Source organism: Excalfactoria chinensis, chromosome 1 (assembly GCF_039878825.1).
Source record: "Excalfactoria chinensis isolate bCotChi1 chromosome 1, bCotChi1.hap2, whole genome shotgun sequence".
Classification (NCBI taxonomy): domain Eukaryota; kingdom Metazoa; phylum Chordata; class Aves; order Galliformes; family Phasianidae; genus Excalfactoria; species Excalfactoria chinensis.
The window spans coordinates 105561998-105586019 of record NC_092825.1 but is presented as its reverse complement, the minus strand read 5'-3'; the positions used below and the strand labels follow the sequence as shown (position 1 = coordinate 105586019).

The following is a 24022-nucleotide window of genomic DNA, read 5'->3' as shown; positions in this document are numbered from 1 at the left end:
AACCAAGCTCTGCCTTTGCTGTCCTGTGGCCCTACAGTTCAACAGAGGATGCATTTCAGAACCCTGACTCACCTTCCCCGCCTTATCTGATCCTCAGGAAAAACTTGTGATATCCCTTGCCTAGTGGGAGACATCCCTGTGCAAGGATGGCATGCAAATTTGCAAAGCTTTCCATATAATTTTTTTCTGGTGTAGTCACCATCCCTGGAGGTTTTCAAGGAAAGGGTAGATGTGTCGCAGAGTGACAAGATTTAGTGGGATGGTAGTGATGGGTTGATGGTTGGACTTGATGATCGGAGTGTTTTTTCCAATCTTAATGACTCTATGATTTGCTGCGTCCCCTTACACGATGAAGGAGAGCCTATGGTCATACAAATTTCTCTCTCCTTCAGGATGTCCCATCCCGGCCATTCACCACCACCTTCTGGGAGAGGAACCTGCCATCTGCACCAGGACTGCTCTGTCTACTTGGGTCTACTGTGTTCTTCAGCTCTGTGGCTGCTGCAGTGCTGTTTGCCTCTAAAAAGGGACTATTAATTCGAAACTAGTGCAAACTAGATGTCCAGCCAAATTTGCATACTTTCTCTTCTTCCCTTTTTCCAGATGTGGGTTGTTTCTGGAGAGAAGTGACACAGGCAACTGGAAAGTGCAAGAGGTGTTCTTGTGATTTTCTTTTTAGTACCGTAATTAATGCGTTAAACCTTCTGCAGTGGCTACCAGCAAAACAAAACTAAATCAACTGTGGGGGTATTTTTTAAAATTGCCTTTTCATTGTCCATTTGTTCTTGACTGGACGTGTTTATATCAATGTTGTATTCCTAATGTAGGGAAGGCAAAAGAAAATCTTACCCAGAAAGTGAAGAGCTCTTGGAATATGCTTCATTTCCACTTGCTGCTTTATTTTTTGTCACATGAGTTAGTAAGTACCCTTAAATATTTGCCTCAGTTAGTGGATCAGGATACTGGAGGTTTCTTCTGCAGCATCCCTGCTGCACACCAGAGATTAGCATGCCAATCAGGCACAGAATTGTTAAATTAATTTCCAGAGGCATTTGATTAGTTATTAATCATCACAATGTGAAACTTTACTATCAGCTGTATGAAAGAAGATAATTAGCATGAAGTGGATCATTGAGGAGCAAGAGTGGAAGTGCACGTGGACTTTGTTCTGCCCACAGCCGAACAAGTGGCAACACTGTGTGCCTGCAAAACCCATGTAGGGCAGTGAGCCTCACACTTTGCATCTCTTCCATGGAGCAGCTCTTGGCTGCTTCCTGGACCAAGTGCAATTGATCCAGCCTGGCCACTGGCTGTTAATGTAGAGTGAAGTGAATTAGAAAAGCTGAAGCCCCTCTGACTTGCAGCACATGCTTGCTGTTATGTTCAGAACCTCAGCAGTTTCCTGGCTCCCTGTCAATTTGCTGTCCATTGTATTGCTCATAATCCGTACTGCCTTCCTACAATAAGGAGAAATATATTTGGGGCTTGAATTACTGCCTTGTAAATTACAGTAATTGGATGCATCTGCCTGTTCTGCTCTTATTATGTACATGACACACTTAAAATAATCACTTTAGTGTTAACTGAAGTCTGGAATGCATGTTTCACAACATACTGTCATTATGCGGTCCTTTTGCCGTGAAATGTGAGCATTGTATGTGTCCACCAACTCCATTGTCATTCAACATCAGTGAAATGTGCCTTTCAATAGTCCTGAAACCTTGATAAGAGGACCTCTTCTATAAACTTTTCTTCATATTCTTTCTCTCATGTCATTTTTGGTGAGTTTGTGGAAGGTGGTGTTTCTCTGCATCCATATTAAGTCACAGGGTGTATCATGTGCAGTAGCCACAAACAGGAACACCCACCCAGCAAGATGGCTTCACTCCTTGCGACCTCTTCCATCACATTTGAATGCTGGTGGAGGGTTAAGAGTTGGGGCAAAAGCTTTGCAGGCTCCATAATTTAATGCAGACCAATCTCAGCCCCGGTGCCAGTGGGCTCAACAGAAGGTCTTTGTAGCAGGAAGGGGTTGCAAGGGCAAACCACCTGAACTAGAGGCAAACAGTGCCAGTGCAATGTTGTTCACTGCATGGGGAAGGGGCACATCTTACTGCAAAGTGGGAGAAACAATCAGCAAATGAAGGAGGGTGATTAAATTGGCATTTCTGAATCTTGTGTTGCTCTCAGGCACCGTGCTTCTGCAGCAGGGGGCAGTGTTTGTGGCTGTCAGAAATCACCAACCAGTTTCCATTCTGCTTCTGTGACTCTTCTGACTATCAGAAAAACTCTCCTCTTTAACCATTAAATGTCTAGCTTAAATATTACTGGCATCTTTCCTAAACCAATTTTGAAAGAGGATGGAACAGAATTTAGCACCACTGACAGCTCTCAAAGAAGCAAGCCACTGCCATCATGAAAAAGGCTGAAACAGTGAGAACATCTCTTTCTACTGGGAACAGAGCAGGGTCCTCACCAGGCCACAGGGCAGAAAAGCCTTTGTTGACCCCATCAGTGGTTGGAGTCCAGCTTCATGGACCATTTGGAGCCCTGCACCACCTGGCAGAAGTAGGGAATGCTCTGTTTTCTCAAAGTGACGGGTGAAGTGGAGGAGGTGGGCTCCAATGAGGTGGCCAAGGCCCACACTAAATCCATCAACATCTCAATGGGAAATGAACTGCATTTTCAAATTTCTAAGGGCAGGTGCTGGTAGGTCTGACCAGGTTCCAGGATGCTAATGGCAGAACATCCAGTCTTTGACACCACACTTAGCAAACAAGTGGTTGCAGCCTACAGCTTGGTCCCATTAATGGTAGTTCATCAGCAATGCTATCCAGACCATGTTTGATCCAACCTCCAGTTTCAAGTTATCTTCTTTTTTCCAGAACCAAGCATACCTCCAACCATAGGCACAAATTAGCATCACATACTTGAACAAAAATACCACACAGAGGTATGTACTGGCTAACCTGTCACAACTTCTAGGTTTCTCCCTTGCCAGTGCCTGCATGCTATTGATCAGGTTTGCTGCCTAACAGCATGTTTTTCTCTGGCCAGAAATCATGCCACAGGCAAGCTGGATCCTGGTTTGATGTTCTTTATACAGAGTACAGCTCCTATTTCTTAACAGCAGCACCAACAAATAGAAAAATGGACAAATCCAGTGAGTCATTTTCTATGGAAAAATAATTGTTGTTGGGTATCCTCTTTTGCTTCTAGGTTTTTCCACAGAGATGTTTAAAACAACAAGTTTTGCTTTGTAAATGTTCCCTGCAGAGTTGCTTTCTACACGCACAGAGAAAGCAAATTTCACCTTGGTGAAAACCCAGAAAGGGAAATTAAATGTGCGCATTGATAGCGAACTGCAACTTTTTCTATGCCTACTGAGCTCCCACACTCAGCAATCAATGTTTCGTTTCCAGTTTCACTTGCTGTTCTGCTCTTTATTTGTAGCACCTGGCTTCCAAGTTTCTGTTCTCTCTGTGTGTCTCTCTCTTTTTAAAATGTGTTGGCTCTACCTTATGTAGCTGAGATAGCCAGAATAACCTGTGATATGTAGGAGTAGCAGGGAATCACAGAATTTCAGAATGGCTTAAGTGGGAAGGGAACTTAAACCCCATCCAATTCCAACCCCTATAAACCATAAGCTTCTCTGGGCAGCCTATGCCAGGGCCTCGCTGCCTCCTGGGTAAAGAGTTTCCTCCTAACATCTGACCTAAATCTTCCCTTTTTCAGTTGAAAGCCATACTCATTAGCCCCCTCCTGCTTATTTTCTTTGGGGAAAAAAAAGTTTCCCAAGAATGAGCATATTATTTGTGTAAGGAAAAAGCTCCATTGCTATTCATGGTGTAAAAAACATAACTCCTTCTCCATCTGGGACTGAAAATGAAGGAAAGAAAGTAATTATAACTTTTGCCAGGATTTCAACTTCTGTGGCCACACCACTCACTTGAAAACTCAGTTATAGCCTAAGCACCATTCATTTGCATCTAAATATAAGGGTAAAGCCAGTCTGGCTGAGGTTAGAACATGTGGGAAACAACTCTTCATGCACAGCAGTTTCTGACATCAGTGCCCAAGCCCATGGCTGCCCTCTGTACAACAGTACAGCATGATGGGGATTGGCAATGAAGTAAAGGCTGCCATCTTCTGGCTGCAGTATTTTATCATCTCAGACAAGCTTAACACTTGGACTTTCACAGAGGTGTCTGGATGTTTCTGTACCGGTTCATAACAGACCTGGTGGGTAACCAAAATATATAATTCCAGAATCAAAACACTGAAACAAGTCCCCAGCTTCAAAACTTCCCCAAAAGGGACAGCTTAAGTCTTTGCTGATGCTTGGCAGAACAAATAGCCTGGAATAAAACTGTGAGCACAGATCTCAATGTTTTCCTGAACACCTCCCTCATCAGAAAAAGGATTTCTCTGAGGCATTTTGCTTTATCATAAAGACTGATAAATCTCTCTACAGTGACCTGAATGGAGGTTGTAGTGAGGTGGGGACCAGCCTATTCTCCCAAGTAACAGTGATAGGATGAGAGGTAATGGTCTCAAACTGCACCAGGGAGAGCCCCCAGGAGGGATGTTAGGAAACATCTCTTCTCTGAAAGAGTGGTGAAGCAGTGGCACAGACTGCCCAGGTAGGTGGGAGAGTGACCATTACTGGAGGCGTTTAAGAGCCGGGTGGATGTGGCACCAAAGGATGTGGGCAATGTGTACAGCACAATGGTCTGGTAGTGGACCTTTGAGATCTTAGGGGTCTTTTCCAACCTCACTGATTCTACTGTTCTAGGGAAGCATTGATTCAAATATACCATCATCTCTTAGAAAGCACTCTGGCCAAGCTCCAGCTCATAAAGAAATGATTGGAAAATAACAGACTTTTTAATTTAGTTTAATATTCTCATTGCATTTGGGACCGAACATGCTGAAGTAACATCTCTCCTTAATTTTGATTAGGTACAAGCACACATTTCGATTGTTTCAGATAATGACTGCACAGCCCGATGGAACTCAGCTCTGGAATAGTAGTTTCCACATCTGAAATTATAATGTAATTTCTGTTAAATGCAACACTGCTGTGCAAAGTGTTTTCTTACAACCTGGAGCATATGCAAATTGTTAGCTAGCAGCCTGAGAGATGACAAGGATGCCTCAGTGCATTACTAATGCCCTTTCCTCCCTTCCTTCCCACCTAAGCATTAGAGCTTGAACAAGTGTGGGGTTGAATGCAATGAGATGGTAGTCCAGTCTAAATCTCCTGTTCTACTTCAAAACTATTACTTCCCCTTGTACTACCACAACAGACCCTGCTAGAGAGTCTATCCCCTTCTTTTTTTACAGCCCCCTTTAGATACTTAAAGGCTGCTCTCATGTCTCCCTGGAGCCTTTTTTTTCTTCAAGATGAACAGCCCCAGCTCTCTCAGAGGTGTTCCATCCCTTGGACCATTTTTATGGCTCTCCTCTGGATGTGTTCCAACAGATCCATGTCTCTCCTGTACTGAGGACTCCCCATCTGGATGAGGATGACCTCTCCAGGTGAGGTCTTACCAGTACAGAGCAGAGGGGCAGCATCACCTCCCTCACCCTGCTGGCCACACTTCTTAGGATGCAGCCCAGGATACAGTTGGCCTTCTGGACTGCAAGCACACATTGCTGGCTTATGTTCTGCCTGCCATCCACCAGTATTACCACTCAAGTACTTTTCATCAGGGCTGTGCTCCTTCCTTACATTCCCCAGCTTGAGTGCTTCATCAAGCCTCTGCTGTTCTACAGTAATGTAATCGATGAGACCCCACAAAGATACAATTGGCTTTTAATGGCCTTTCATCCAAATGCAGCTGAGACTGAGCTGTATGACTCTGGCCCACTCTGCCATAGGTGAGGTAAACAGATCACTTGGAGATGGATGAGACTTTTTCCCCTGCAAAGCTGGGCTCTGGAGTCTATAGAAATTGTTGATGCCAGATGAAATGGAGCTGGATAGGTGGTAATTATTTCACTAGAGCTGTTCCAGTTCTGGGTGATGATAAGAATACCTAACAAAAAATTGTTGCTTAGCAAAATTCAAACCTGAGTGAAAGTTTAATAGCCCACCACTTCTAAAGCAGATGAGGATTCCACCACTGCAAGGCTAACTTTGATCTACAATGGATATAAGAGCTCAAAACAATTTTGCTTCCTCCTTTTGCCAATGCCAGGAAGAATGGAAAAGCAATAATGAGCCAGCACAGCACTGGGTAAGGACCCAACGGACAAGGCCTTTAATGTGTATTTTACAACTTACCATAGTTATTTAAAATTCTTCTTTGAGACTTTCCTAGCACAGCTTCAGAATATATTATTGCTGCTGTCCATATAAATCATGCAAATGAATATCAGCTTGCAAGCCCTCTTACACAGTTGTATTTTTGTACAGCTTAACTTAGCACTCAGCTGCTCACTGACCGCATTTCCAGCAAGCACCACCAATACCCAGACTTACTAGAATACCACACCTTTGCTTTCCTTTCCAATGACCAACAAAATTATTGCATAACCTTTCTGTGTGAAGGATAGCCATGCACTCATACCCTACATGTGTAGTGTAGCTACCTCTCAGCACTCAGTGCATTAACTCGCATCACAGAAGATTCACAGGACCTACAATATTGTAAGGTGAAAATAATACAAAGATAGTGATAAATATCCAAAAGGTTTTCCATAGGAAAAACTCACCAGCACAGATGCCTTCGGTCTGGCTGGAAAATGCTGAGGCAATCTCCATAGAGGAGCAATCTCCAAGAGATACTGCCTTAGTGGTGGTCAGTCCTTAAATGAAGTCTAGAAGAGGTGGAGTCAAGCTCCACCCCTTCTGGGAGCACGGCTAAATTACACTCACCTGTGCTCCCACAGCTGACCTTACACTTGCCTCAGCTGATTAATCAGAGGTTCAGGCTGTGATTACCAGTTTCCCATACAAATATGCATTTCTCCAAAGCTGAATATCCCAACAAAGCAGTTTAGTGCCTAATTGTCATCAGCTTTTAGTGAGAGGTAGAAGCTACCTCATTTTGTATGCACAGCACATCTGCGCTACCTGCATGGGGCTGGTTGGTGACAGTCTCAGGATGACTTGCAGCCTTCTGATGCAGCATCTGGAGATGAGATGAGTTGCCTTCAGGAATCTGAGTGGCACCAGACAACAGTTTCAGCTTCCAAATTGCTCTCTAGGAGGGCAGTTACCACACGTTCCTTGAAAATACATAACTTTGCTGCTATTAATGTCTTTGTGGAAGATATTAGACTTCCATAGGCCTCCTGTGATCTGGTACAGGCTGAGGCCTCGCACCGTCAAGCATTTGAAAAGCTGCAATGCATTGCTGGTTCTGATACGTTTCTTTGGGGATATATGCTTTATAGTGCATATAGTGGATTAGTGGAGTATATTTGCTTTCAGGGTATTTGTGTTCCTACATAACTTGCCTGTAATTCTGGTGGCTCAGCCTACACAAGAAGCACTGCATGCTTTCAATATGTTTCTCACATGAATGGTTAAGCTTTCTCCTGTACTCACAGACTACCTCTCCCTAGCACCGACACAGAGCTGGGGGATGAAATTATGCCATTGTTTTAAGCCTCTCTTTTCTTCCATTTATTTATTTATTTATTTGCACTTACGCTACACAGTGTTTGGCATAAGGACTGTTTCTTCCCATGTTCAGATGGAGACACCCTGAATCCATCCCTATAGCAACAAAAAAATACCTCTGAGCTGTGAGACAGCTGGCTACCTATAGGTCAGGAAGAACTACAGCCAAATGTCATTCTGTGTCTTTACAGAGAGAAGTTAAAGATTTCATTCTGGTTTCAGTATGAAATGTGAAATGTTGTGTCACTAAGTAATACCCACCATCACAGCCAAATCTACAGGGAGGTTCTGGGTCTGCAAAAGAAAAGCCTGAAACATTAATGTGACATGACGATATTTATTGATTCCAATTAAGGTTAAAAAAAACAAAACAAAAAAAAAGGTTCACAGCTGTCAGATAAAAATATCTGCAGAGCCTGCTGAAAAGGGAACTTAGGAAGGAAACCAAGGGAGACAGTCACCACAGAGGCACTTGAGAAAATGCTACAGTTATAAAAGGCACAGACTCATCACGCACACAGCATACATATTCCTGCAAAGCAAAGTCACTTTGTTTCTTTTTTTCCAAAACACGGAGGCAAGCATCACTTCACATCGACCTGCACATGGTCACAAGAGACACACTAGAAGCAGCGGTCTATGACAGAGCCTAAACAATTTCACTGTAGAGATGCTTTGAAAGCAAGCCTGCTTTGGCCATCTCATTTTTATCTCTATTTAAGAATGGATAGTTAGATCAAGGTGATCTTAAGGTGGAGAAGTGAGAAACATGAATCTATTTAAACACAGGTCAGGTTTATTCATGAGCATTTGTAATCTGCAATTTAAGTGGGTTTGCTTCTTGCCTGAGAGCAGTGGCAGATTTGTTGTCATTTAATTCTTGGTCCCTTTTGCATCCAAGTACTTCTGCAGCACACACAATTCCTTCATCCTCAGAAACACTTTTCTTTCATGTCTCAAAAATGTATATATATATGTAATAAATTCTGGACATCTATAAAAGGTAGACCTAAGAGAGAAATAGTCCCACTGAGGAAAGAGGGAAATTATTTTGATTGAAACCTCCGACTTCTCCAGCAGGTCTCAGATTCCAGTCATGGACACTGCTTAGACATATACTTAAAGGTGATTAATGCCTTTGTCTTATTGACAGCAGATATGCTAATTGCAGTCAAGATTTCCATTGAAAAGAGCAATGTGCTAGTTAAGGAAAGACAAGGGGACTGTTCACTTCCTAGTTAGTATTGAACAGCCTGTACAATTAATTTCCAAGAACTTTGGTTAACACAGATTTTTATGCCACAACTTGATGTCCTGTGCAGTAAGCAGTTACTTTTACAACAGTCAACAAGAAAACCTTTTTTTCCCTATTTTTTGTATCAAACTCTAAAGACCCTTAGACTATATACAATTACACAAATAGGTTTGTAAGAGATGAATACAGTTATTTCCATGGTTGTGCCTATAATGCATCTTACTAAGCTGGTAAACTCCTGGAACCTTCATGAATAGCAGATTTCTCATCAAATGTGTTAACAAGTTAAGAATATAGCACAGCACTATTGGTTGCCTGTTAAACCAGACACAATCCCTCTCTCTGATGGTTGGCATGAAAGAACTTTCAAGTGTAAGCTAGTGCTAACAGTTTCCTCTACCCATGCAGAAGCACCTTCATTCTCTACCTGTATTTCTCATCACTGAGTTTTCTTGTCATGCTGACATACACAATCTGCCACATTCATTTTATGTGAAAGATGTTAAGGAAACAACAGCAAACACTGCTTATTACACAGTGGCAACAAGTTCCACAGCACAATAGGAGAACGTGGCTATGGAGACTAAGAGACCAGTCCTAATACTTAGGTAGGCTGGGAGGAAGAAGTCAAAGACTTTGCAGTGCTAATACATATGCAGCAAATCAGACCTGCTGGCTCTGTAAGTATTGGCTAGAAACCTCATGGGATCCAAGCTTATGATTTCATGTCAATCCATCTGAAATGCTTCGCGGTTTCTTTTGTTGCTTTGTTTTTTTGCATTTGTGATTCATTTTGAAACTAAGAATGAGAAAGTTTTATATCTATCTATCTATCTATCTATCTATCTATCTATCTATCTATCTATCTATCTATCTATCTATCTGTATATATTTAATGACCAACCTCATGAAAAGCTTTTGTAGTTGCATAATTCAGTTCAAACTAAACCTAAATTTGTTTCTTTCCTTGAGATTTCTGCTCCTACAGCACAGAGCAATTTCTTGTTAGATGAGAAAAAAAAGTGACATTCAGGAGAAAAAAGAAAAATACACATTTTGCACACAAATAAAAACAATTTGCCCTCATTAATCTCATAGATTTGCTCCCCTTTCCAGTCATACAGACTATTTCTAGGGCAGAAACAAGACTTGAACTCCAGTGTTGGCAGTGAAATGATCTGCAAAGGTAGCGGTTCTTTATGCGTTAAGTATGTATTCCACATCCTACGCTTAGAAATATTGGCCAAGACTTCAAGAACGTCTTCCCAGATTTAGGTTCCTACACTAATTTTCAGACTAATAACCATCTGAGTTGCAACAGCTCTGAACTCACACAGTTCCCATTCAGCTCTGGGTTTCTAATTCATTTCATAAATAATTCACAGAGAAAGAAAGCCTGTGCAGAAATAAACTGTGGTAGGCAAATGTCCTAACCAATTAGAGCTCGGTGCAATACAATGACAAAGGCCATATGTACAGTGCTGCACTGTTCTTCTGACTTAAAGATCTTTATGTCTGAAAAGTTCCCCCATGTACTTTAAAAGGCTGTTATGAGGATATTCATTTGTGATAAAATCCAAGTTGCTGCTACAAGAAGATTTTTAACTGGAACATCAAGATAAAAAGAATGAAACCAAAGAGCCAGAAACCAATTCACCACTCACAAATATTACAGCTTTATAGGTAGTTCTGTGGATTTCCATGGGACTATTTGGAGTGCAAAGTACTACACAGCACAAGCAAGGACATCAGATGCTGGCCCAGAAAGTCTGCATGAGACTGACAGTAAATTTCCTCTAGTGTCTACTCATTCCTCTTTGCTGAATATATCATTATACTTCATACTTGACGGCTTTTTACCAAATTGCAATTCGACTTTTGTTTTTTTAATTTATTTTATTATTATTTTATTCTATTTTTATTTATTTATTTATTTTGCTAAGAAATTACTACTGATTGAAGGTAGGAGTGCAGCAAATGGACTCAGAAGAATTCAATTTTTCTCATGCACAGTGCCAAATCCTTTTCCTAGTTATAACTGACTTCCTCTTTTGTCATGCGCAGATGTTAAACAGTTAAAATACTCAGCTGGCAGGCTAGTATCTAAAGTACTGCTGGGGTTGGTGGGTTTGTTTCTTTGCTGGCTTTTTTCCCCCACTTGTTTCCTGCCTTTCCTCCCCCTTTTCTTCTTGTTTCACATTGTTTGAAAGGTACCAAGCTAGGAAGGGCAGAAGTACTAGCATGTGACTGTCTAACCCATGGTTCCCTTTGATCTTTGCATCATTTAGATCCCTGATTAGTCACCAGCAGCATGCAGTCAGTACAACACTGCACAGCAGGAAGAAGTGAAAGTGCTAATCATGTTAATGTGGTGGTTAGAAGGGACTGGAACTCTGAATCAGCTGAGCAGTGTTCAGCATGAAGCAGTGCTGAGGGACAGATAAGGGTATTATTTGTTATGCTAACGCTACATTTGTGAACCCATTGTGCCCTACTAGGCAAGAGCTACCCTCAAGGTGTTCAAAGTATAAATTTAAGCGGGTGAAAGAAAGGAGGGAGATAAGAAAAAGTGGTAAAATTGTTGTATGGACAGCTCTACAGCTTTCAGGGGTAAGCAGAAGTTAAGCTGTTCTCTTGCTATCTTGCAGTTCCCTTTAGGAAGCTGAAGAGGTAGGGGAGGCTTGGGGTCAGAAAGATGTCAAAGGTTCAAAATGCTTTGTCTGTACTAACACATTTAACCTAAAGCCCCTGGTTCACACTCAAGCCCAACAGCCTGACCATACATGATGTTCACTTCACCAGAGTTTGTCTGGAGCTGACTGGTTTTCCAGGCCAAGGAGGTCTCATCCTGGACAGGTATGAACTCAGACACGGACAGGGAGCCTGAAATTCATCTCCATTGCAAAAGGCAGTAGAAACATTCCCCTTCAGCTTACTGTAGGACAATGACACCACTGGAAATAACTAACAACCCAAAGCCACACTTGCATAGCTGGGATGGATGCACCATTTGAAAAGGTGGTCTGACTTCTTATTTAAGGACTACCTAGGCTCTGACATTTGAGAGAGAAAAAAAGAAAATCACTAAAAGGATTCTCAACAAAAATTTGCATTCACTAATCAATTCTTCTTTAAGCTATGGATTTCTTTTCTCAATCTACCACAAAGGAAGGCAGAAGTGGCTTTTTGTTGGTTGTTTTTTTTGTGTTTTTTTTTTTTTTTTCAACTAAAGATGGGAGAGCCAAGAAGACTCATAATTCAGGGCCTGATTATGATGTATGTGTAAAAATTACTGGAAATCTTATCAAAACAGGTATTATCAAGGCATTTTGTCACCTGTGTTCTGAGATCTGGATGAAAATCTCAAGGTGATAATTCTTTACAAGGTTTCCTAGAAATTCAACAACAAAATAATTACTGCTAGAAGGAGGCCTGGATTCAAGGGGCTCTTTTTGAATATGGATCCCCTTCATTTACCCTCCCCTCTGGAGTCTTCTCTCTACTGTTTTCTCCTCTTCCCTAGTCCTGACCTGTCTTTGGAGGCAGGGAAGTACATGCCAAAAAAACCTCAGAGAAAAAGAAAACTGTAAGTGTGAGGCTTTGCACTGGCACATTTTTCAGTTTCGAACCAGAAGTCCCTTTCTGTAGGCAAATAACCCCACAGCAGCCACAGAGGTGAAGAAAGTGGAAAACCCAATCAGCTTTAGCAGTCCTGGTACAGATGGCAAGTTTCTCTCCCAAAAGGTGGTTGTGATGGGCAAAGCTGGAACATCCTGAGGAAAGAAAACATCCATTACCAACATAACATCTCCACAGTCAGAGGCAGGATACATATGAAAAGATTCTTGAGCAGAAATAGAACTGGGCTGAAGCCATTCATGTTATTAAGAAGTGCAGACTATGAAAGTTTTCTACTCAGAAGGATTAGGAAGAGGCACATGAAAAAGATTAATTGACCAGTTAAGAAGAGCAATTCTTTCTGATCTGATGTTTCAGAGCTGTCGGATGGATGACTTCTCTTAGTTTCTCTCATGTTCCTGTTAGAGAAGGGCAGTTTTGTTAAGTAAGAAAAGATTATTGCAGCTTTGGTTTACAAAGCTTAAAAAAAGCCACTTTTTTTTTTTTTTTTTTTTTTTTTTTCCTCCTCATTCACAGTACCAAAGATAAAATAATAATCCATTTAATCCACATAAAAACTTACAATCGATTCAGGTTCTGGCTTCCAAATTTCAGTGTCTGGGATTTTCCTCATAGCAAACAGTACCTGAAAGTAAATAGCATTTCCTAGTAAGCACCACTTGTTCTTTGAAGGGGAAGAAGTCTGGCTTTCAGTGTTTGTTTTAAAATAGCATGATTAAGACAACAACTCAGCACATAAATTCCCATATATTCAATTTTTAAAGAAAACGTGATCTTTTTACAACATATTTCTGGGGAGGACAAATACTTAATAAGACATCCTTCTTAATAGAAAACAGAAAATATAACAGAAGAAATTCTGAGTGTTTAGTTGCTCGATGTCAGATACCAGAACTTGGTTAGTCTTACGTGACTAAGGTAATATGAAGATGACTAAGAGTTAAGTATACACTCACAGCAAAGTGAGGTGTGCATACACAGCTACAACAAGAGCAACCAATATAGTCATGTGTGGCTTGTTTTGTAAATTTTACCATGATGTAGGCAGAGGAACACAATCCTGTAATGAAATACTACCACTTGCAGCCAGAAAAAAAGTAAGATTAAAAAGGAAACCTTCACAATGAAAAAGTAACCATTCATTGCATCAGAGACACCGGATACAAATAGGAAAGCAAAGATTGTCTGAATTGAGAGTAATAAAAGACAGCAAGATGAACTGCTACAGTAAAATGAAACGGAGGCAGTAATATTAAATGTTTTTCTTATTCCAGTCACTTGTAGATTTAACAAGATTTGCTGTGTTTAACAATAGTCTTTTCTTCTAGACAAGATTCAGGAACGCTGTCAACTTTTCAATAAAACAGAGTGGGAAACATCCCTGTACTGGATTTTATACTTATTTTCCCTCCACAAGTAAATGAGGGAGTGAAAAACATCACATTTTTACTGATCAAGCTCACTTGCCAACTTCTCTGCTATCCTCTGTGGAGGTTGTGCTGCAATGGATGTTCTTACATTAAAGAGGTCATGAAACACAATCTATGGGTGTTTTCAAAGAGCCTTTCCTAAACATTCCAAGTCTAATGTTTCCTCATCCTTTTTGCAGTCTATCCTCTTTTGCATAATGTCTAAAAATGTTAATACTCAGGTCCCATTTTGCCTCCAGCCAATATTTCATCTTCCAAAGACTACTTGACAGCATCCCCAGCTTTGGGCTTGTGCCTCTACCTCTCTGGCTGCTCTTTCTCCAGCCTGTATGGCCCCCTCCATGTATCCACTCCACTCTGTGGCAGTCTCAGTGCCAGCAAAGTAGATCCTGCCAATGGGCTGCCGAAGAATCCTTGAGAGAGAACAAGCAAAAAATCACATCAGCCATATCAGATAAGACAACAGAATCACTGGGTTAATATTAGAATAAATTTGTTTTAAATAATAGCAGTTACTTAGAGATATTATGTTTTAGTGAGTTGAGCTGGATGGGTGGTTGGCATTGCAAGGCATTTCTTAAGGTAAAAAAATCAGCGTTCATGTTTTTTAAATTTTCACACTGCAGCTCTTGCAGCGCTATTTCTAGATGTGAATTTAGTGCTTGTGTAGATGTAAAAGACAATTAGTTTGAGATGAGATTTTTTATATCTCATAATTTTATCCACTGTCTTAAATACCAGGGCTTCACTTCACAGTGCAGCATTCTGAAGTATATCCCCATAATATCTAAGTAACAATAAGGAAATAGAAGATTTTATGCCTCATTTTTTCCATAATTCACAATAATAAGTGTCATTAAAATTACTTTAAAAACTAAGGACTCCATATGTTCTTCATTACAACTGTTTTGTTGGTCTCAGGTTTGTTTTGTTGTTGGTTTTTAATTCTAAAAACTTTTATTTCAAGTAAACACTAAAAACGACGTATCTGAAAGCCAATCGCTGGTCTGAGCAGCAAACCCTTTTCTTCTTGGTAAATCTTATTTTCATGAAAAAATGTTTGTCTGAGAGGGCCACACACAATTGCACACTGATTAAGGTATTACGCTTTTTCTGCTAAAAGGAACTGTCCAAAGAAATGACTGCAATGTCATTGTTGATAGGAATTAACTCTCCACAGGTATTTACAAAACACCAGCTAAAGATGTTCTGGAAATGGTAACAATGATCTCAAATACCTAATGTCTGTTTTTTTTTTTTTTCAAAACTTCCTGGTTCGCTTCCAAAAATCTACTCAATTGCATTCATCGAGTAACAAAAACAAACAAACAAACAAAAAAAACCCCACACAACAAACCCTAATGATACTGTACTCATCCATCATAAAGCCCAACTGAGACAAGCGGAAGGTTATAAGATCTGTGTAAAATATTCTCTAGCAATCTCAAAGGTATAAAGCCAACAGAGTGACAGAGGATTTATGACCCTTCCCGAGATTATTTATTAACTTGGTCTTATCTTGCTACTCCAAAGCCCACTATAAATAGACACTGTACCTTCCATACTGAGTCATTACGCCTGGTGGGAAGTAGGCTGTGTAGCAGCCTCCAGAATACTGCTCTTCACACCAGTTCTTCTCTTCATAATGCACTGGCTGTAAAACAGACATTAATTCACTCAAGGAAAGGATAAACTCCCAGAGAAGCTAATAAAAGAACGGAGGAGACAGCAGTGAAAATAGCTTATGATTTGTTGCACGACAATGCCTGATAAGATGAGCACATTTAACAAGTCTGTTAATGCAGTATGGATCAGACACAATAAACCTTAATTTTAGACATTGCTAGCTGTTTTAAAAAATAGCCAATCTTAGCACCACAGAAGATAATCCTCTTAAACTGTCAATGTAAATTTATGCTCTTAGCATAAATTTATGCTTTGAGCCATGAAAAGCAAAATTAACCTCTGGTATAAACTGGTGTAATATTTGTAATGTGTACGTTGGATACAAACACCACTTACTGTTAAAAAATGCAAAGTATGGTGCTTTTATGGTTTGACGTACAGTATCGTTGTGTTTAAAATGATGTAATCTTGAGACTGGTGTCTACAACATTTAACTCATTCAAAATAGCCCTTAAAGAATAACAGGCTTTGATCACATAACGTAAGTCTGAGATGACACAAATCCTATCAGTTATTTACCATTACAGAAAAGAGAAGAGAAAGCAAAGACAAAAAGAAAAATATGTGTAGTAGTGGATCTTAGCAACCAGTAAGAGCAAAGAAACATTGCGCTCAACATGGATTAAGAAGGGAATCTCAGAACTGTTGATATTTATGGTGGTAAACACAATGAATCCCACCCTCAGCAATGCAGAGAATGAGAATATATTTGTCTTTTTAACTGCTTCATGACAGTCTGAAGCAGTATTTGTATCCTCTCTGTCAAGTACAACACAAGACTTGCTGTAACATAATCTCTACTTCTCTACCGAGAGCAGCAAAACTGCCTGTATCATGTGCCACATCCCAATAGTGCTGCGCCCCAGAGCACTGCTGCATTCCAGTCTCATTTTGCCCTTCCCAACTGCAACAATACTGATGAAAGATACCAAGATTTAGATTGTGTGCTTACATGTAAAGCTTCCTCTGATCCCAAAACTTTTGCATAGAGCTCACATAGCCTCGTCTTCCTGCAAGAGAAAAACAACATAAGGCTTTTGTGTAAGAAAAGAGAAAGCCCCTAAAGTGTTCCAGTTTCAAGATAGTAAGTATAAGTATTTGCTCAAAAGTTGAGGTTCCACTTTTAGGATCTATTCTAACTGCTTAGACTCTGGAGCAGATCACTTTACAAACATATTTCACTCAGTAAACTTCGGTGCTGTATAAATGCCAGTTTTACCAGCAGTTATGCAAGCTGTTCCTTTAAGATAACTCTAGCAGGCCAAGTTCATATATTACCCAAAGGTCCTCTAGGCTGTCAGGAAAAAAAAAGAAGTAAGGGATTGCACTTTTTTTTCTTGGCACGTAGTCCAAGATGAAATTTGTTCTTACAAAGATGCAGGTATTGATAGCCTGAGGCTCTCAGAGAAACAGTTCTTTATTTCTGTATCTATAAAATCTCCTCCTGTTTTAGTTTATGAGTCTATAAATCCATGAATATAGTTCATTCTGTAGCAAGCCCCAAGTGAAATTAAGTTTGTTCTTATAAGCTTTCGGGTCTTACATTTAGCTGCACTGCACCAATTCCCAAAAAGAAGATTGAGATGAAATAATAGTTAAGCCGTTATGAAAATCAGACAAACACACAACACTGAAAAGGTGCTTACTTCTGGAAGCAAACCCTATTCTCCACAGAAATCCACTTTGACCACAAGTCACAGCAATGCAGCAGCATGGATCCCATTTCCAACCCTATGAGACTATGAGAAAATCCTACTGATGGTGCCCTAGGATGCAGCCCAGCTATACCCATGGGCTGCTGAACTCAAGGAATACTATAAGAAAAGGACAAGAAAAAGAAGAGGAAGGTCTGAAGGCCCTTGAAGGTGTCCTACTGTGCAGGCTGGGGCAGAGCTGTGAGCCTAGGGTGTTGCTGCTGCTGGAAGGCAATGAGCCTAGTGGTAGTAGATGAAAGGGAAGAAACCCCCTCCTGAAACTCCTGGACAGAAGCAGAAATACAGAGTGATTGGATAGGGGGCCAAGAGAGCTGCAGAACCAAAATACAAACAATACAAACATCTCCTTGCAGTCAGGGATTCAGCAACACTCCGAGTGAAGTGATCACCATGCCCTACATTCCACTAGCACTTCTGCAGTGTCTCAACCAAACAAAGACATTTTAACAGCAGGATCCAGCAAAGGCCCTCTCTTAGGGTCTGCTCACCACCCCTAACAAACGTCCACTGGGCTCCTGCTTGCAGGGCAGGTCAATAACACTGCAAGGCTCCAGTGAGCATCTCTCAGGGACCCATCTGCTTCTGTTCCTTCCAGCACCATGATGATGAGGAGGAGCATCCCTCAAGATCCACGTGTGCCCTGCCCCTTTTCCACATGTGACTTATAGACCCTCCTGGGAGCCCAAAAATGGCAGAGCAGAAGGTGGTAAGGTTGCTCAGGTATGGACAGGATGCTGCAACTTCACTGCCGTTTGCCAACCACATTGCAAACACACATAAAGTTAGTTAAAGTTAGCTGTGTAAGAGAAAATATTAAGTTTCAGGTCCAGGGCATCTTCAGACTATGAAGAAACTTTGACCTTGGAAGGAATTATTTATCAGTACCATGGTATTCAAAAGAAAATAAAAACCACCACAAAACAACACACAGAAAAGTAGTTTCTGAAGGGCTGCAATGTAGCAACAGTAATCTGTCACTGAGATAATTCTCCCTAATAAGAGTAATCCCTACAGATGCACTGGCCTATCTGTACCATCTGTCTCCTTTGTCTCTGAATAGCTCAAATAAATTATTATTTATGAATTTACTGCTAATGCTTGTATGGAACATATGGAATATGTAGTAAGTAAAATCCTTATTTCTTGGCTTTGGACTCAGCTGTGAAATTGCCACCAGCACTAAATAAGAGGAATGTTAGCAGTGGAGCTGCTTAGGTAGGATCCCATCAAGAGTGACACACGATTCCTCCCTCCAGTGAAGATGAAGTGCACGTGAAGACACACTCCTCGCCCTGGCCTTTTATCCCAAGACTACATGATACCTCTGTTGCACAGCTGTGAAAAGAAGGGTAAAACCTAATACTGTTATCACTCATTGGCACCTAGCCCAGGAACACCAGCTGAAAGGCATTGGTAGGTTTCACCCCTCACGTCTGGCTTAAACTGTAAAGCATTTCCCATGCCCTCCCACCACTAATGTTCGCAGCCATGATTTAGGATAGCTGTCAGAGACACCACATGCCACTCCTCAGATCCAGTACTGAAAACCTGACTCTCTTGATCCTGTGACAAAGCTGGAGCGCAACTATTGTTCATAGTATCTGTGTGTATGGAATCATTAAGATTGGAGAAGACCTCTAAGATCATCTAGTTCTAACATCCACCTATCACCAGTATTACCCACTAAATCATGTCCCTCAGTAACACATCCATGTGTTTCTCAAACACCTCTAGGGACAGTGACTTCACCATCTCCCTGGGCAGCCTGTGCCATTGCCTCACCACTCTTCCAGAGAATTTTTTCCTAATATCCAACCTGAATCTCCCCTGGGCCAACTTAAGGCCTTGGCCTCTCATCATATTGCTGTTACTTGGGAAAAGAGACTGACCCCTACTTCACTATAACCTTCTTTCAAGTGCTTCAGCAATAAAATCTCCCCTGAGCCTCATCTTCTCCAGACTGAATAATCCCAGTTCCTTCAGCTGATCTCCATAAGACTTGTGCACCAAAACATCATAATCTCTATCTAAATAACAAAAACCATTTGCACTTTGCCTTCTCCTGGACCTTGGTTTCCAGTGGAAGGAGACTTGTCCTGATGTGCAGGGGAGAAGCTGCAGTCCCAGGAGGCTCCTACCTGGACTGCTGTGATCAGGATCACAGGGGTCAGAGAGGCACCCTTGATTCCTGCACCAGGGTGTATCTACCAACCTACACACATTTCATGACCATTCTTAGCTGAAACAAATTCCTTTCTTTAGTTGTGTCTTATACATCACTAGAATAGCTGTTCACAGAAATAGAACTTGTTCTCAGGTATTGCAAGTGCTCCGTAATATCTCATAGGCCGACACAGCGTAAGATGTCATTTGACGTTTATGATGACTGAAAACGCTGGGCATGCTGGATTTCAGAATAACTACACTACTTCTATCCTCCAAAGCCTGAGTCCATTGCTGCCAAAATGAAGGGAGCCTGTGATTCCAGGCTGTCATTTCAAAAGACTGGGATACTAACAGCCCCAGCTAGACTCATTATCCACAGACTGCTAGACTACCTGCAAAGCCAATTTAACATGACTACTTCTCCTCTAGTTAGGCTAGCCATTACCCTAAAAATATTTGCTTATTTGGATATGGTATTCCTTGTGGCATGCTTAAAATACCAATACATTTTCTCTGTGTCAAAATAAAGCTCTTCTCATTTGCACAGTCTATATGTAGCTTTTAATTTAATAAGATCCTGTGAATCAGTGTAATGGAAAAAAAAAAAAAAAAAAAAAAAAAAAAAAAAGTTCATTATTCTGTAAATTCAATTTTCATAATAGACAAAAGAGCAGTTCTGTATGCACACATTTGTTTTCAAGACAGTAAAAAAGACCTTCATCTGTGCCTGAAGGGCATTTTTGTCTGCAGCTGTGGAAGGAGAGGTAGAGGCAGCTTTCTGACCTCTTCATGATCCTAAGGTCTTGTTCATAGCAGATACAGAATCATCAGGGTTCAGCAACAGATGATGAAAGAACCCACTAGAATGACTAGCAAAATCAAGCACAGTGGACAGATCTATCCCTTCTGACAAGCTTTGAAAGAGCTCAGAGCAGTTGCAGGAAGCTGGACGGGCAGCAGTGGAGGATGAGGCTGCCCTAGATCCTTCCCAGTGAGCACAGCAGGATATATGCACTACTTCATAGCCAGGAGCTTACAGCAGTTCTTCTGCTGGGGACATGCAACAAGAGCAGTCCTGCTGGAGGCTGAGAACCCGTTCCAGGGTGTTTCCAAACAGAAGAGATTGGTTGCCACATCAGATAACACTTCAGATGAAGGCCCCACAGAATTCCCTCAAAAAAACAAGTAAGAGAAATTCTTCTCTAAAGTGACACTTCCGCCTATTGCCACAAGATTACACAGCCTCCTTCCTTCCTGGGAACTTTTTCTTGCTCTGGTTTTTCATGACAAAAGTTGGACTCTGAACCCATTCAAATTTCCAACACTTGTACTCACCTTTCTTCTTTTGTGAGATTGGTCAGTCTTCTGCACTTTCGAGCAAGAATGAAACTAAAAAAGGAAGACCACAAAAGATTTGTTTCCATTATATTACTACGTTTCCTGCACTATTGAAAACACCCAAACTTTTGGATGAGATAATGTGGTCGGTAATATTAGCTTTCGGGTCATTATCAAACTATCTGCTTCACCTCATATAATGATTTATGCTTTACTCACTACGGATGGAACTCATGGGTTGTAATAGCTGTGTGAGCTGTTTCCCAGCAGCCTAAATTTTATACAGCAGTGCACGCAGCGTATAATAACAACAGCGGAAATCTGAGATTGACCAGGAAATCAGTAACTCTTTAAGACTGATCTGCCAGATTTAAAATCAAAATAACCCAGTGCTAGAGAACAAATTTTCATTTAAAGAGCTGCAAGTTTTGGGGGACCAAAACATTTGGAGAAAGCATTAAATTTGTGCGTTCACTCCCTTTGTTCTTCCTCCTTTCTTTCTGCTTCTTCACTTTTATACTTTGCGACATGACAAGGCAAAATATGACAGGCAGAAAAAGAAAAGAAACAGTATTTCCTATTTTAAAAATTGCTAATAAATCCCAATGAGAATTTTATTGAAAGCAAGACTCACAAAAAATATTCACCATATACTGAGATCCAGCCCTTTAATTATCACAGAATCATAGAATATCCATAGTTGGAAAAAACCCACAGAGATCAAGGAGCCTATTTTATCAAAGCATTCAAAAGTAGCAGATTTTATGTTTCGGTTGTTGCTTCTAGGACAAAATAAAAAGGCATGAAGTGGACATCTTTTCTGTCTCTTACCCTATTATAGCAGGAAAGCTGCCATCAGGTTTAGTATCATCAAGTGTTAAACTAATTGCTGCATCCTCATCTTCAATCATCATGGTACCACAATACCCTGTAAGCACAAGGGGGAAAAGAAGATAGGACTCATGCATTTGAACACAGCAGTGAGCTTATGAGATGCTGGGAAATGCTCAAAATTCATCTAGAAAAAGCCCTAAACAACCTGATCTAAATTCAGACTAACTGACATCCAGAGTTCCCTACCAAACCATACAGTTCTCTATTCCATTCTAATACAAGGATATATGAAAATGAGGGAAAGGAGAAAGAAAAAAACAACACAAAACACGCAGTAACAAAAACCAGCACACATCCCTTGATGACCTGCAAGGCAGATCACTTTGGCTCATGGAAGTCCTAGATACTATCTAAAAGGGATATGCCGACAATTAACAAGTTTTGGAAGTGTCATTTAAAAAAAAAAAAAAAAAAAAAAAAAAAAAAAAAAAAATGTCAAAACCCAGAACTGTTAAAATCATTCACAGAGATGAAGGGTGTGTGACATTTCTAGACAAGTACAAATGGAGACTCACAACCACTGAAGATAAATGAGTGCTTCTTACAGCACAGTTTGTCTGAGAGTAAGTTGTAAAAGAAATCTGAGGAATCAGGACACAAAGGGAGCAGGTAGGGATGTCTGTGGGAAGATACTCTAAGTGAATGTTGCCCAACGCATCAGAAGGCAGAGGTTTTGCAGGCTGATAATTGTTGAGGTAAGACCTCTCTCCATCATATATCACTTATACCTTTAGATTATCATACAAGTGGGAGAGACTCATCTCATAACTGAATCTCATAAATCTGAAGGAAAAAAGAGAGGACAACAAAGAACAACCAAGGTACTAAGCAGCAGGCAAGAGTGCACTTTGCTTTCCCCCTCACACCTACTCTTCTATTTCCTCTCCAACACACTCTCTTTTCTGAACCTCTTTCCCTCAAATTTCTCAAGCAGGGAAAGGCAAAAATGGTATAGAAGTGTATGAAATTTCCTAAGACCCATAATTCACTAAACTCATAGCCTACTCTGCTACCATGTACCTTTTCCCTCTCTTTGTACAACTATTACTACTATTCCCTTTAATTAAAACATTATACCCTTCTTCCTCCAAAAGGTTTCCTTATAGTACACAATGCACTTGATGACTGAGCCCATCGGGATTCGGTTGATGAGCTGGTTTCTCATTGGGGGCAAAGGTGGGTTGAAATGAATCTTCAAACCAAGAACTGGAGGAATGGCACTGATCACATATTTGCCCTGGAAAAGAAATTATACATAAGCCCAATACATTCTCCACTGCTTCATCTTAAATATTGCTCTAATGATCTCAGCAGACTTCTAGAGAGGTTGCAGGGTTTATCTTTCAAAAGCAATTTTGGCATTTAGCATAAGAATTGTGAAATCGAACCCTCACAAAATCCTGGTTGCTAAAACAACAAACAAGCATTATATAAACAGCCATCTGTTCCAATGATGGGCAGCTGCTCTTTTCCCAGCTCTTGAAAAAATCCAGTGGAGAGATTTTCTACATTACAAGAGTTTGTTGGTCTTCCCATCTGGTCTTTTTTCTTACAACTTCAAAGCCAAGAAGGAAATGCCTTCATAGGAAGTTTATTACCAAGCTACATTGCTGAGTTCGCTCTACCACTGCCTGTTAATTGTGAAGGTAACAGAACACAAAATAGAGATGCTTGTGAGGAAGTAATTTTAATATAAACTTTTCTTTTTAGATATCACTTTAAAGCTCTGTCGTTGATCACTATTATTCAGGGACAACCAGAAAACATAACCTTCTGTCACAGTCATTTCAGTCCCCTTATATTTTTTTACAGGATTTTGGAGGACTCACAAGGGCAAACTAAAATTTTCTAGCTGTCCAAACAAAAAATGGTTGCTTAGATGTAAGAGTGTTCATCACCTCATATAATTCATGATCCAAGGTTTCCACTACAACATTTTCACCCGACTGGTCAATGCGGATTACTGGTTTCTTCAGCTTCACTCGGCCTCCCAGGCGTTCCATTATTTTCTCACTGATCTGCCCAGAGCCTCCAACAAACTTCCTCTCCTGAAACACAGAAAACAACAACACAGCAAAGAGAAATCAGCAGAGCAGTGCCTGTAAAGACTGTACGCATCATGACAAGTCTTGCTTGGGATTCAAACCAAACTCTATTCTTCTGTTGTTGCCAAACCTTTTTAAGTAAGTTTAGCAGTTTCACTTGGAAAATGTCTCCACATTACTTTTTCTTTCAGTGAACTTCTGCACCTCCCATGTTTGACTAC

General features: G+C 40.7%; 2 protein-coding genes across 2 annotated transcripts in view; one reads left to right on the top strand and one right to left on the bottom strand.

The window, feature by feature from the left end:
* Nucleotides 1–2318, top strand: part of LOC140249870 (amine oxidase [flavin-containing] A-like) — a 44890-nt gene extending 42572 nt beyond the window's left edge. Inside the window, exon 15 of the mRNA XM_072332101.1 lies at nt 393–2318. Within this exon, the coding sequence (XP_072188202.1) occupies nt 393–548 (156 nt within the window). The 3' untranslated portion in view covers nt 549–2318. The remainder of the gene's footprint in view (nt 1–392) is intronic.
* Nucleotides 2319–10826: 8508 nt separating this feature from the next.
* Nucleotides 10827–24022, bottom strand: part of MAOB (monoamine oxidase B) — a 48641-nt gene continuing 35445 nt past the window's right edge. Inside the window, exons 7-15 of the mRNA XM_072345110.1 lie at nt 23655–23804; nt 22834–22993; nt 21694–21790; nt 20860–20913; nt 16596–16653; nt 15514–15611; nt 14259–14370; nt 13090–13152; nt 10827–12661 (exon numbers count right to left, since the gene is read on the bottom strand). Coding sequence (XP_072201211.1) covers nt 12506–12661; nt 13090–13152; nt 14259–14370; nt 15514–15611; nt 16596–16653; nt 20860–20913; nt 21694–21790; nt 22834–22993; nt 23655–23804 — 948 coding nt within the window. The 3' untranslated portion in view covers nt 10827–12505. The remainder of the gene's footprint in view (nt 12662–13089; nt 13153–14258; nt 14371–15513; nt 15612–16595; nt 16654–20859; nt 20914–21693; nt 21791–22833; nt 22994–23654; nt 23805–24022) is intronic.